General features: G+C 29.8%; 1 protein-coding gene across 2 annotated transcripts; it reads left to right on the plus strand.

Annotated features, from left to right (window-relative positions):
- The first annotated feature begins 768 nt into the window (after positions 1-768).
- Positions 769-15,371, plus strand: LOC111690629 (serine/threonine-protein kinase Warts). 2 transcript variants are annotated; one of them, XM_023453145.2, is made up of 8 exons: positions 769-1,176; positions 6,961-7,299; positions 11,796-14,010; positions 14,073-14,193; positions 14,257-14,372; positions 14,433-14,511; positions 14,573-14,768; positions 14,830-15,371. In XM_023453145.2, the coding sequence occupies exons 2-8, from the start codon at positions 7,180-7,182 to the stop codon at positions 15,223-15,225; spliced, it is 3,243 nt and encodes a 1,080-aa protein (XP_023308913.2). In that variant the 5' UTR covers positions 769-1,176; positions 6,961-7,179; the 3' UTR covers positions 15,226-15,371. The 2 variants fall into 2 exon arrangements, with proteins under 2 accessions (XP_023308913.2, XP_023308914.2); XM_023453146.2 differs by lacking the exon at positions 769-1,176 and adding an exon at positions 1,506-1,899.
- Positions 15,372-15,622: the final 251 nt, after the last annotated feature.

The following is a 15,622-nucleotide window of genomic DNA, read 5'->3' on the forward strand; positions in this document are numbered from 1 at the left end:
CAAGCGGCTTGACAAACATACTACAATTTTGCGTTTGTGCAAGCGTGTTGTGTAGTGTATGAGGGTGTTTCGTGTTTGTACAAATGCTTGCGGTTACATAAACATATTGAATTTTTGTTTGTATTGTTTATATTCAAAAATAATTTTTTTTACAAAATCTATATTTTGAAGAAAAATTTACATCTATATCTTTACAAGTCCACAAAAACGTGAAAAAATCAGTGCTTGTACGGACAATGTTTGTGTAGTGTATGTTTGGATGAAAAAAATATGTTTGTCAAGTCGCTTGTGTATTCTATTTGGGCCTTTAGATTACTAAAAATTGTTTAAGGATTGTTTAAAGCAAATAACAAAAAAATATTTTTTTCATATTAATATTAATAATGCATACATATGAAAATAAAACAAATCGAATTATAATTTCATATATGTAGATATTTGTTACTATATATATTGATCACTAATATTTTTTGTAATCAAACCCTATTTTCAAATGCGCTTACTTGATGCATACATATGAATTTCAGACACAGTTTTTACTATATTTATTTTATTGCAGCAATCTATGCTTTATAAGGCTATAGACGGTTACAAATTTTAACAAAAAAAATACATGATTTCCTATTCACTATATTCACCACACCACACAACGGGAAAAATTGCTGCTTATGACTACCTAAAACTGCAACTCTGTTTAGAATATAATAAACAATTCAGCAACACTGAATTAATATTCGTGACTTTGTTTGTTTGTTAGTTAGACGTATGTGAAAAAGTTGTGCTGAAATCTTTGTAAAAATACCATTTAAAAACGTATAAATTTAATAAAAGTGTTAAAAATATATTTCCTTACGTGAAACAACCAAAAAGTGTTAAAATTTATTAGTAAATTGTTGAATTTAAAGTGTTTTTCAAGCAATAATTTCTCATATTTTTCTTCACATTGCCTAAAGTAACGAGTTGAATGTTCAACTGGCTAATAAGAAATTAAAGATCACTCGTTGCTCTCTAACAAAAAAAAAATAACTAGTTAATCGCTTAAAGTAAAAAATTTACTCGTCGCTAAGTAAATTGACATAATAAAACAAAAAATAAAAATATAAAAATAAAATTGTTATAGTTTATTAAAAATAATGAAAAACTAAAGAATGTGCTAAACTAAAGAACGAAGAAAATGTAAGCAAATGTAACCGCAACAAGTGCTAGTGTTATTTACATAAATTTCTTTTATTTTATTATGTTTGTTGTTTGATTTTGATTCTTGTAAGAAAAAATTTTCAAAATTGTTAACATAAATATTTGATAATGTTTTGCAATGTTTAATAAGAGTGCTGCCAAAAATTATAATATTTTTGTACAATTCCTCGATTTTTCATCCATGTTTTTTTTTTGTTTTTCATCTGCTATGTTCTTGTCCACTCAATAGAAAAGAATTTTTGTATTTTTTATCTTTCCAATACGTCGTTTTCTTAATTCTTTTTATTTTTGTTTCGTCTTCTTCTAGTGCTGAAAATTTTTGTAGCTAGAATTTTAGAAAAAAGTTGGGTGTACTTTTTTAAATCAATTTTTTAGAAATATTGAAATAGTATGGCATAAAAATTGAGAATTGTTAAAATAAATGTAAATAAATTGCGGATGAAAGAGTGCAAGAAGAAGAAGAAGCTGGAAAAAGTCAAGAATAAGCACAAGAACAAAATAAAAATATATCACAAAATGTAAGAAAGTCTTGTGCAAGAGAAGCAATAAAAATAATATTTATGCTAAACAAAATATCTATGAATGTATGAATGTGAAAAAGTTTGTGTGTTTGTTTGTATGGCTAAATGGCTGTGTAGTTAAATGTGTGCAATTGCTCTACTATAGAAGTGCCAGGGTTGCCAAGACTCTTCGTGAATTAAGGTATTTTCAAAATTATATCAAAATAAATATTTTTAAATTCAAGACTAGAAAATATAGCTGGTAAATAATTTCCCAGACATTAATTTTTCTATAGTAAATAATTTATTAGTTTTGGTCGCTATAATTGCTACAAAGAATGTATTCAGAGAAACCTTTAAAAATATGTTCTTAAAAAAAGTTTAAGAGTTTTTAGAATAAAAGAAATCAAAAGGACTAAATTATGTGTTGAAAAATACCAAAATTTTAAAATAAATATAGATTTTAAAGTTTCTATTTCTATTTTATGTTCAGATAACCCATATTTAATTTATAATTACCACAAAATAAAAAAAAAAAACAAAAAAGCTTAAAAGCTCATAATATGCGTTAAAGCTTAAAATATGTTTAAATATGCTTAATAATGAGCTCTTTGGGGAAAATTATACAAAATACTAAATAATTATTAATTTTATATTAATAAACATTTTCAATCCAAAAAGTGTTTTTTTTTTTGGGTTGTTCCGCCCTTTCGTATTGGAAGTGACGATACGTATGTATATTGGAAAATAACCTAATATCATTTTCTGATAGGCAACAATGTTTTAATAGACCTAATAGATCGTAGGTCATGCAATGATACTTGTTTATATAAAATAATTTAAATTTTTTATTAAATCATTATAAATTTAGTATTGAAAACTTAAATTCATTTTTTCATTTTGATTAGTGTATTTTCATTCATAAAACTTCTACTTATAGCGGATTTTTTAGTTGGCAATCAAATGCCAATTAATAATCAGATTAGTTAATCTAAAATTAAATTAAAGTTAATCTGATGTTTATTCCTTTTGATGAAAACGTCACAGTTTGTTATCAAAATTATGCATGTTTTATAAAAAAGAAGAAGATAATTGTAAATGAAATATGAAAACTTAAATTTAAAACAAAAAATTAATATAATAAGTTCCCATAATTTATACTAATCCATAAATTAAACATTTTAATGTTTATTTAAAAAAAAATTTTTAATCAGCTGTTTACACTTATGCATTTCTTGCTCAAGTTTAAAACACCTCCATTGGGCGCTTAAACTAGCAAACAAAATTAACTAATTTATATTCAAAAACAGCATTGGAGGAATATTTTTAATTTAATCCCTCATCCTTCAAGTAGCAAATTAGGCTACTAGCAAATCTTTAACTTATTGCAATTGATTTCAATAATTTTACCATTACTTTTTTGTTTTCCTTTTTAAAATTAGCAAAATCGGTCCATATATAACAAAGATACGAACAAAAAAATTGAATTTTTGCATGCAGACGCAAAACAACAATGCTCTTCTACTTAGGGCGACTTTTTCTGATAAAGATTATCTTCATTCTTTGGTTAAACCTGGATTAATTTCTGTTTCTGTAAAGTTACTTTAGTGTAATTGGATAATTAAACTCAAGTTATAAGTCAGAAAACACAATTAAGAAAAACAATAAAAAAATGATTTCGGAAGAACAAGAACTTAATATTTTAAGTAAATTGCAATTTTCTGAATTGTTTTGTTCTATTTATTAATGTTTTAAATGTTTATTTATCAGTATTCCAAAATTTTCCATTTTACTAAAGTATTGTTTGCAAAAAACAGCTGTTCATTGTTTATGTTTTTGAGTGAAAAGTTGGCAATATTAACAAAGTTGACTGAGTTTAAATCTAAAACTGAAAACACAATCATCGGTTAAAGTCCGCCTAAATATGTTCCGAATTTAATCTAACAGTAAGTTAAACCTAGTTTAACTGAGGAGTCAGAAACCCGCCCTTAGTTTGCCTGTTAATAAAAACAAAATAGAGCAGAAATAAAACGTTACGTATGAAGCTGTATGTTGTTATTGTTTAGTAATTGTCAAAACCAAGAATGAAAAATTGTGGGTGGGAAATTGTGCAGGAACATTCGAAAGCAATCAAAAACTCGATTGAATTAAACAAAATTTCGAAATTTTGATCGCCAGAATTAGGCACCTAAAAACTTAAAAATGTATATAAAGACTTTTTTATTTTTTAATTTCAATATTGTGAAGAGTATATAAAATTCGGTAATACCGAATATAGAACTCTTAAATGTTTATATTCTTAATTCCCTGCCTGAAAATTGATTTTAATATTACCAAGTGATTTTAATATCACTTTTGATTTAACAAAAACAGTATTTCCTTAATTAATCATAAATTTAGCAACTCACTCGCATTTTACCACGATTATTTTTAAAGACAGACTAGATAAACAAAATATTTAGATTCAGTAGGCGAGTAAAACCTTAAATTTACATATGTACATGTACCTGTGCCTGATCATACATACCCACATACATACATATGCATAAAAAATTAATTTATAAATTAAAAAACATGAGCTTTTTAGAATAGAATAAACAAATTATAAACACAAATACATTTTCATTTAAATCCAAACAAATATCTTTAGAATACGTGAAAAATATGAGTGTGAATCACTCTGTAAATGTGTATGTGGACATGCACATTTCAGTAAGTATGTCCGTCCGTCAGTCAGTTAATTCAGCCCATACAGTCCCTGCCACTATTAAGAAAAAATATAAAAAAATAACAAAATAAATATGAACATGTTGTTATTGTTTTTTTTTGTTTTTTGTTTTGCTGCAGTATAAATTGATCGCCGCATTTCGGTAAAACGATGAAATATTTTGAATTCCATTCACATTCCAGCATGCAATCCGAGTAGATACATGCCGCGGGTGAGTGACGACAAAGGCACAACAAAAACTGGGTATTCCACAACGAATAAACTCGTACGTATGTACAACAACTGAAACTTCGCTTCGACAGACATTCAGATAGATAATAGTGGCAACAAAATAACCAACGAGCGATTACTAAACTATCAACACACTCTCACACAGTTTTCAGTATGTGTAATTGAATTGAATTTGATTTTCTTAAATAAAAGACCGACCAACAGACAGACAAACAGACAAACACTGGATAAATCTACAACACACATAGTAAATACATACTATGTAGTATTTTTCAAAAATTTTTTGGCGTCGTAAGTTTGAGACCAGCCTACAAAATCTATGAACATTTAAAACAAATAAATAACAATAACAAAATTGAATTATTGAAATTAAAACAATAAAATTCTTTAGCAAACAAAAACATGCACAAATATTTAGATACATACGTAGGTTGACTGTTAAGGCCCATATATCTTAAAAATAATGAATAAATGGTTTGCAACTTTGTTTAATAAATCATGTTTCTGTCTGATTTGTATTACCTATGTCCTTTACAGTCTGGAGTGTTATTTGCCATATAGTTCCTGTATGACATATTGATTGGTTCTGTGAGTTCATTTTTGGGATTGTTTATGATTTCTACATATACTTTTCTTTATTTTAACCTGTTTTGCTTCTTTGAATTACATTTGTTTGATTGCTAATTATGTAGGAATTTATTTATGATCAATGCGGTACATTTTAATTGTACTATCGTTATTTTATATAGTATATTATCTTTAAAAAAAAAAAAAATTAGGTGTAATTTTATTTATATATAATTATGTATTTTGTATTGGAGGAATTATTGTGAAGTAGAAATTTGTAACCGCTTATGGCCTATAGGCTAGGTTATTGAATATTGTTAAATAAAATAAAAAAAATAAAATAAAAATAAAATAAAGAGGCAATATTTTTGCTAATTTTTATTACTTTCCATTAAAAATATACGTTTTTTTAATTTGCCCTTTTTAAAGGAAATTTTATTAGCGTTTTTAATCAAATCCTATAATCGAATGATCGTATAACTGGCCTGATAGTGGTTTAGGTCCTTGTATTTGATGTAGTATACATTTTAATTGCGAAACAATACATAAGACTTATACGTTATCTAGGAGAAGAATTTCCTTATTTCTAACTGTTATGCGGTCAAAGATATCGATAATCAAACAAAAAATTATATTAACTATATCAAAAAGGTTGTGTTGGGTTCCAGGTTACTGTAGCATACAGGGTAATGAGATCGCAGATGAACTGGCCAGACAAGGGTCAGATCTGGACAATAATAGTGGAGTTAGGTCGGTGAAACCACCTATCTGCTACTACTATAGGTTAATTTCCGACAAATTCAGGAACTCCTCCAACCAATCCTGGCATAGTAGAATGGATTGCAGGGTATCCAAAGCCTTATAGCCGAGGTTGAATGCCAAGGCAACCAGAACACTATTAGGATTGGACAGGAGGAGTATTAGAATTCTAGTAGGGGTGATAACCGGTCACTGCGCAATAGGAGTCTTTTTGGGTAATTGGATCTTTAACACACAGGAGTTTTGTAGGTTGTGTGAGGACGAGAGGAGCTACAGACAGTAGAACATATTTTGTGTGACTGTCCTGGTGCACAGAGTCTGAGGCGGAAATGGGTAGGAAAAACATTCCATGATGATTTAGGAGATGTATCTAGGTGTAGTGACATTCTAGGTTTTGTCAAGGGAGTGGATTGGCTATTTAGGCGCCGGACCTCGTAGAATTCCCTTCCAATACTATCAACATTCTTTCTCTATTAGGATAGGAATTCGTTAATTTCAAACTTATCAATCCAGCTTTTCTATCTTCTGTCTATCTATTTTTCTTGTTTTTTCTTAAAGGGAAACACAATGAACCCTCCTAGGTCTCCGAGTGGATGTATACCTTTTTGGTGTACAACCCTTTTAAACTAAACTAAATCAAAAAGGTTTGGTGGTCAAAGGGTTAAAAACAGTTAAAATATGTGATCACTCATAATATTTATTGAAAATAAATCAAATATTGAATTATTGAATATTGAAATAAATCAATAAATTAAATGTTTGAAATCCATGTAAAAAGCTATGATCATACATAATTTTATTAAATTTTTAATAGGAAACTCCACAAATCCTTAAATATTGACCAGCTTTCATTTGATACCAATATTTGTCTCATACAACCATTCTTTTTATGCAGATTATCAAAAATATGTACTTTTTTATTAAAATTTATTTTTTAAAATTATTCAAATTAATAATTATAACTTTTTTTATTTACAGATACAAAGTGCAATGTGTTTACCAATTTGCTGTTTACAATAGTTACATTTATACAAATGTTGAATTCATTTATAGACCTACATTAAAATACTAAAAGCAATTAATTAAACAAGAAATCTTTAGTTGAAAAAAAGTTTAGAATATATTTAAAATTGCCGCCTCTAAAAAACAAATACAATTTTTATTAATTGTGTGATATGACTGCTAAATATTGCAAGAATGCATCAAGCGGGCGGAAAAAGTGGTCGCCCCAAAAATAAATACACAGCTGAAGCACTTGAAACTATAAAGCAGGATTTAACAAGATTTCAAGTTCAAAAAGATAATGGCATACAACAGGTAATTGTTTAAATAAACGCTTTAAGTTATATCTTTAAATTGTACGTTTTAGTGTAAATGTAAGCGACCACAAATCAATTTATTTAAAACATAGTATTTTACATGATTACTAGTCAATACTAACCTATTGACATTGTACTTTATCCAATTTTAGTTTTAACATAACAATTGTCTTTTAATTGTGTTAATTGGCTTTATTTCTTTAACTAAAAAGATTAGTTTTATTTGACATGAAATATTTAAAAGACATTTAAAAAAGCAGTTTGATTATTTTTAATTTTTTTGTTGTAAATGCAATTTTTATCTGTATATCACCTTTGTCAAAGCTTAATTAATTTTTTGTAATTGATTTGTTCTCAAAGCTATAACAACATTATATTTTATTTATTTTGTAAGTAAAAAAATAAACCTACACATTATCTTATTTAAACTTCGATAACTTCTCTTAGGGCGGGTTTTTCAGATAAAGATAATCTTCATTCTTTAGTTAAACCTAGTTTGATATATGTTTTGTTTTCTTCAGTAAACAGTAACGTTACTGATTATCTTATTTTAACTGAGTGTAATTGGCCAATTAAACTCAAGTTATAAGTGAGAAAACACAATTAACAAAAACAATAAAACAATGATCTCGGAAGAACAAAAACTTAATATTTTAAGTAAATTGCCATTTTCTGAATTGTTATGTTTTATTTATTATTGTTTAAAATGTTTATTTAACATTTTCCAAAATTTTCCATTTTACAAAAGTATTGTTTGCAAAAAACAGCTGTTCATTGTTTATGTTTTTGAGTGAAAAGTTGGCAATACTAACAAAGTTAACTGAGCCTTAATCTAAAACTGGAAAACACAATCATTGGTTAAAGTCCACCTAAATTTGTTCCGAGTTTAATCTAACAGCAAGTTAAGCCTAGTTTAACTGAGGCGTAAGAAACACGCCCTTAATGGCTTACTTGTGGAAAAGTATTTTTTTTAATGACAAGTTCAATTTTTGGAAGAATTAAAAATCTTAATTTCATTATTAATTATTTAACTTAATAGTTAAGCTTAAATTATACAGTACCTCGTATTCTTATGCTACAAAAGTTTCAAGAACATTAAATTTGAAAAGAAAAAAAGACTTATCCAAAACTAGAAAAAAAACCCAAACAAAATGCAAAATGTTTTATATTTTCCACACAACCCCAATTGATGAATGATAATTAAATAATAAAATTTTAAATATATAAAAAGATGCATTTTTCAAAACAAAAAACAAAAAAACGAATATTTTAAATATTTATGTTCACAATATGGTTCTATTCATATTAAAAGTATCTAAGAAAAACTGAATTTCTGTGGAATATTTATTTATTCAAAATATAATTTTTAAAATTGAACATTTGGTTTTCATCAGTCAATAGAAAAAGAAGGAATACTAGTACAAGATACAAAGGGGAGAAAACAAATTTAAATTAAATATATTCACATAAACAATTTTATACTCATATACATACATACATTGTATGTATGAGTGAGTATTTATCATATTGCAAGAATCTTTATTGGAGGTGAATGTATTATATTCACACTTTTATAAATTACAAAAAAAAAAAAAAAAAAGACTGATCAAAATTTAATAATAATTAAATGTATATTATATCAAACAATTTAAAACTATAAGAATATTTGCAATGAAAAAAATAACCTTGACCCATATTGAAATGTATAAACTTTAACCTGAAAATAATGTGTAATATTTGTAGTAAAAAAAGACATCTATTCTGAAATTAAACATTTCTTAATAAAAAGGTTTTTAATGAACAGCTGATATCTACAGTTTTATTAAGCAGATGTTGACAAAACTGGTTTGTTACAAATACATTTTAGAATGGTTTCAATTAATTGACTAATTTCTGAAATTGTAATGAATGGTTTCAACATTAAACGTAATACAACATTGATTTTGGTTGGACCCTTATTCATATATTTAAATTTATTAAAATACAAATAACTAGTATTACAAATTTACAATGTATGCTTTGGAAGTCTTTTCTGTGGGACGTTTATTGAAAAAATATGTTAAAGCGTACGCGTGCGTATCTTTTAATTAGTAATATTTTGCGTCGGTGTTAATACTAAAATTAATTAAATATTTCCATTAATAAACAGTCTCATAAATAAGTTACACAAATTTAAATAGGAATTTCAAATTACATACAAACAAAACCTGTTATATACAAAAAGTATAAAACTACTTAATATTTCTGACAAAAGAATTGTTAGCAGTTAAAAGGTTCTTTTACAAAATCTAATCTCTCTTAATAAGGCAAAAAACATAAAATTTATTTTACGTCAAATAAAAGAGACTTTTTAACAAAATATTAATATTTTAATATTTCTTCTATAATTTAGTATAAACATTAAAAACACAGCTGAAGATAAAGATAATAAAAATAATAAATCTCAAAAGCAAAAAAATGTTTCAGTTGAAAAAGATTTTCTTTATTTTCAGTTTTCTTTTTTATAATTAAAATTTTTGTAAACAACTCCTTTGTTGTCCGGTTAATAAAGTATGATCATAATTAGTGTCTAAATTCCTACGTAAATATCCTTCATAAATTCCCTTATACCTTTATATACATATGTTTCTACATTTGTGCATCTACTATAAACCATCAACTCATACAAACCATCAGGCCTATAATCTCTGACTTGTTTCTTTTTTTCATTTTTTTTTATCGATCAACTGCACAACTTTATCGTCACGTTGTTCCTTGAAATTCCACTTTTTTGCAAAAGATATTTTGTGCTCCTTTATGTTTGTAAGAATCTCAGCTGGATTGTTTATATGATTATTTAGTTTGACATTGGTTGGGTTTGTTTGTTGCAAACATGCATACATACATAACATCTGTATAAGCCTACATACTACATGCACATTCATATACAATTTTATTTTTAGTTTCGGTTCCTACGATTATTGTCATTATTAGTTTTTTCGTTTTTTTTTTTTTGTTTATTTTGACTTTAAAGACATGTTGCTGTTGTGCGTAATACAGTAGTGGCACGTGTATGTAGCAACACTTTTTTCAGTGGGTCTTCTTTGAACAAGAAATCCTAGTGGAAGATACACAATCAGTAGTTCAAAGGAAGTAATTCTTAGTTAGAAAATTATTGTTTTTGTTATAATATTATCAAATGGTTTTGTGTTTTGATTTACATATGTATATATGTAATGTGTTGCAAATTACAAAATCGTATACAATATTTTGTTGCTTTGGACTAGCACTTTTGCAGGATTGCTAATTAGTTTAGAATTAACTGCTGAATATCTTACTATAATTTACTTGAATGCATTCATTTAAAATCTGTCATAAAATAAATGCCAGGATGTGATAGTTTTGCGAATTTTGTTTTGTGAAGGATGATCATGATGTTAATGATGATCATTAATATGATTATAACCAAATTGTATACACTATTACATAGACATACATACATATTTCACATCTGGCTGTATTGTTCGTTGATGTGTCTTTACCATTGCCATCTCCATCTCCATCGCCTTCGCCTTTTGTCGTTTTTGCTTTATTTTTTAGAGCTTTGCTGGAGATTCTTTATGTTTGTGCCTGTCTTTTAGGAATTTGAAGTATGAGGTCTTTATTTTTTAAAACTTGACGCAAAATACAATCTGCAATAACAACAATATCAGCAACAATATGTACATATGTGTGTGTATGTAATAACATTTAGAATACAAATACAAAATTACAGTTAGGATCATAGTAATAGTAAATTAATTAGGATTAATTTAACAAAATTTGAAATACATAAATATGGAGAAATGTAAAATCTATATTATCTTCTATATTAATTTATGTTAAATTTCAAAACCAACATCTCTAAAAAATCAAATATTTCAAACTTAAAACATAAACTTAAACCATAAATTTCGCACTAAAAATAAAGTCACTTTTTATAAACGCAACTGTTTTTGCTTACATTACACTTACGTACGTACATAGTAATTGGTTGTCCTTGATATCTTTTTATTATCTTTAAGTTATTTTATATAAAAAAATATAAAAAAATGTACACAATTCTCAATTTGACTAGAATTTAATCTAAATTTGCTCTTATGTAAATTAAAGTTATCTTGATTAAATTATAAAAGTAGACGAAAATAAATGAAAATAATCGCGATCAAGAAACATAATTTCATGCTATTAAATAATGTCTTTTGTTCACATACGATGATGACATTTTGTCTGCCATGATTTTGCTAAAGAATTTTGATTGTTTGTTGATACAAAATTTCATTTTTTTATTCATACTTTTCATTTTAGCTTTGTGTCGATTTAAAGAATGCAAAAAAATAATCTAATTTTAAAATTAAAACAAAAAAAAAATTGTTTACCTAAATTTAACTTTTGTGAAGGGTATATAAAATTCGACATAGAAAAAAATGAATTTACACTCGTTAACTCACTGTAATTTTGTAATTATTTTTACAGAATTTTAATCACTTACGATATTCTGCGGTCAACGGACGCTCCGATGCACCTGAATATCATCATGCTAAACCGCCGATGGAACCACCTCCATCGGCATCACAATCACCCGCGATACCGACATCAACGCAACTTAATGGCCATGTTCCAAAAGTTATGCCTCATAAACTCAATCGGAAGGCAAGTATAGAACGTGAGCTGCCTATGAACTATTTGCGTTGTAGTCCGGCTTTAGATTCGGGAGCTGGAAGCTCACGTTCAGATAGTCCACACTCACATCAACAGCTTACTTGTGCTAGTCGCGCAAGTACCGGACAATATTCACCATCACCCTCGAGTTTTAGCGATGTGGCACCGCCTGCACCGCCACCACGTAATCCAACATCTGCTAACTCTGCCACACCTCCGCCACCACCGCCATCGGCACAACACTATATACGACGTTCGCCAGCCACAACTCGTCCTGCAGCCATAACGCATAATCCCACACGCGGTACTTCGCCAGTGATACCACAGAACGGTATCAAGGCTCAGCAACAGTTGTCGCAACAAATGAAGGCCCTTAGCTTGTATCAGGCAGGTGGTGGTAATGCTGTGGAACCGCCACCACCTTATCCCTTAAATACCGTTATAGTAGCCACATCGGCTCCACCACCAAGTTACTCAGCTTCTATGCAATCGAGGCAATCTCCTACACAGTCTCAATCGGACTATCGCAAATCGCCGAGCAGTGGCATTTATTCCGCCACTTCAGCCGGCTCACCCAGTCCTATCACGGTTAGCAGCAGTGCAATTCCTCCGCCTCTCCAACCATCATCGGTGGCGCGACCACAGCCTCGTGTCTATCCAACACGCACTCAACAGCCTATCATTATGCAGAGTGTAAAGTCAACGCAAGTTCAAAAGCCGGTTTTGCAAACGGCTGTTGCGCCTCAATCTCCGGTGACGGCATCAGCATGTAATTCACCAGTACATATTCTGCCGGCTCCACCATCATACCCACAAAAAAGTCCTGCTGTTGTTCAGCAACAGCAGCAGTCGCCACTTTTAGCTGGCGGAGTACCAACTGTAGTTAGTAAGCCCACACCACCGACTCCAACGACACCACCATTAATTGCGAATGCATTGAATGGTACTGTTATGACGAAATCTCCTTGTGTCGAGCCACCATCGTATGCCAAGAGTATGCAGGCCAAGGCGGCTCAACATCATCAGCAACAACATCAACAAGTGGCGGCTATGCAACAGCAACAGCAGCAACAATTACAAGCCCAATTGAGAGCGGCGGCTGTACTCGCTCAACAAAAGGCACCCGTTTCAGTGGGCGTGGTGGGTGGACGCCAACTTCCTCCACCACCTCCGTATCAAAGCACACGAACTGCATCAGCACAACCTCCCATCTCTTCTTCATCATCCTCTCCGCATGAAATGAACTCAAACAATAATATGCTGGACTCGAGATCGAATAATGGTGGCGGAGGAGGTGGAAACGGAAACAATAATCAAATTACAAATAGTAATTTAACTACTACGCCACCAATACCCCCGTCTAAAAATATGAATAACAACGGTGGCAGTAACGGCAGTGGAGGTGAGTCTGTAGCTTCATCATCTTCAGGAGCTGCGCCGTCTTGTAGTAACAAAGCCACAACATCCGAAAACGTTAAAAAAATAAAACACGCCTCTCCCATACCCGAACGCAAGAAAGTGTCCAAAGAAAAGGAAGAAGAACGCAAGGAATGTCGCATAAGACAATACTCTCCGCAGGCTTTTAAATTCTACATGGAACAACATATTGAAAATGTTCTCAAATCCTATAAACAGAGAACATTCCGCAAGAATCAACTGGAAAAAGAGATGCTTAAGATTGGTCTGTCCACACAAACTCAAGTTGAAATGAGAAAAATGCTGAATCAAAAGGAGAGCAACTACATACGTCTCAAAAGAGCCAAAATGGATAAAAGTATGTTTGTCAAGATAAAACCCATTGGAGTGGGTGCATTTGGTGAGGTAACACTGGTACGTAAAATTGATACGACCAATCATTTGTATGCCATGAAAACGTTACGCAAAGCTGACGTGCTCAAGCGTAATCAAGTGGCTCATGTAAAAGCAGAACGTGATATTTTAGCTGAGGCCGATAATAATTGGGTTGTCAAACTGTACTATAGTTTTCAGGATAAGGACAATTTATACTTTGTCATGGACTACATACCAGGTAATGGTTAAAAAAGTTTGCTCTGTTTCAAACATAAATATTAAAATATTTTTTCATTTAAGGTGGTGATTTGATGTCGCTTCTAATTAAAAAGGGTATTTTTGAGGAACCCTTATCTCGATTTTACATAGCGGAATTAACCTGCGCCGTTGAGAGTGTACACAAAATGGGTTTTATTCATAGGTAAGTTTAAATTGCGTCAAGTCAATTAAAAATATATGTGTATATATATTTTTTCTCTTGTAGGGATATTAAACCTGACAATATATTAATTGATCGAGATGGCCATATAAAACTAACCGATTTTGGTTTATGTACTGGCTTTCGATGGACACACAATTCGAAATACTATCAGGAGAATGGTAAGTTAAATATGAATTTAAACCGAAGATGGATAAAATAAACGAAGTTATTTATTACAGGAAATCATGCCAGACAAGATTCAATGGAACCATGGGAAGATTTTTCCGATAATGGAACAAAGCCTACCGTACTGGAAAGGTAAGCATATAGATTGAGTTGCAAAAACGAAAAAAATACAGCAATTATTTTGTGTTTACAGGCGAAGAATGCGTGATCACCAAAGAGTTCTGGCCCATTCACTCGTAGGCACACCTAACTATATTGCGCCTGAAGTACTCGAACGAAGTGGATATACTCAACTTTGTGATTGGTGGAGTGTTGGTGTAATACTCTATGAAATGTTGGTGGGACAACCACCATTTTTAGCCAATACTCCTGTAGAAACACAACAAAAGGTAATTACTCATATTTATAAGATATTTCGGAGAAGAGAAGCTAATTGATTTCTAACGCCAGGTAATTAATTGGGAAAAGACGCTACATATACCACCGCAAGCAAAACTATCACGAGAAGCTACAGATCTTATTCTGAGACTTTGCTCATCAGCCGACAAACGTCTGGGCAAAAAAGCCGATGAAGTTAAAGCTCACGATTTCTTCAAAGGTATCGATTTTGCTGATATGCGTCGTCAAATTGCACCTTATATTCCAAAGATTGAACATCCCACAGACACTTCTAATTTCGATCCCATAGACCCGGAAAAATTACGCTCCGATTCTAATATGAGCGGTGATGAATTCAATGATACAGACAAACCTTTTCACGGTTTCTTCGAATTCACATTTCGTCGCTTTTTTGATGATAAACTTAATCCAGATATAATGGATGATCAGTCACCGGTGTATGTATGAAAAGAAAAAGAAAGAAAGAAGGAAAGTAATAAATAAACAGCAATCATGTAAGTGTTTATGTTGTGGACAGATAAATACAGGTTAAGTTGGCGCGTTTAAACGTTTAAACAAACTACATATTTATAAATTTCTTAGTTAAAAAATAACCGAAAAAAGAACAAATCAAATGCATAGTCAATTTATTTTAAACAAACAAATAAAAAAAGTTATTTTTATAACTTTAAACTATCCATAAAATTTAATACAAACAAAACACACACACATATATACAAATAGTACATATATGTATATAAGATTACTACATAACTTTATATACATTTACAATTTATATTTTATATGAGTAGTTAGACCTCTTTTTATATATACATACAAACATACTTTACATAAATACATAAAC

This window comes from Lucilia cuprina, chromosome 4 (genome assembly GCF_022045245.1).
Source record: "Lucilia cuprina isolate Lc7/37 chromosome 4, ASM2204524v1, whole genome shotgun sequence".
NCBI classification, from domain to species: domain Eukaryota; kingdom Metazoa; phylum Arthropoda; class Insecta; order Diptera; family Calliphoridae; genus Lucilia; species Lucilia cuprina.

Bases quoted from the DNA above. Each gene is read 5' to 3' on its own strand.
- LOC111690629 (XM_023453145.2), top strand. From the start codon at position 7,180: ATGCATCAAGCGGGCGGAAAAAGTGGTCGCCCCAAAAATAAATACACA. The intron at 14,011-14,072 runs GTAATGGTTAAA...TTTTCATTTAAG, and splicing joins TGTCATGGACTACATACCAG to GTGGTGATTTGATGTCGCTT. The intron at 14,769-14,829 runs GTAATTACTCAT...TTCTAACGCCAG, and splicing joins CTGTAGAAACACAACAAAAG to GTAATTAATTGGGAAAAGAC.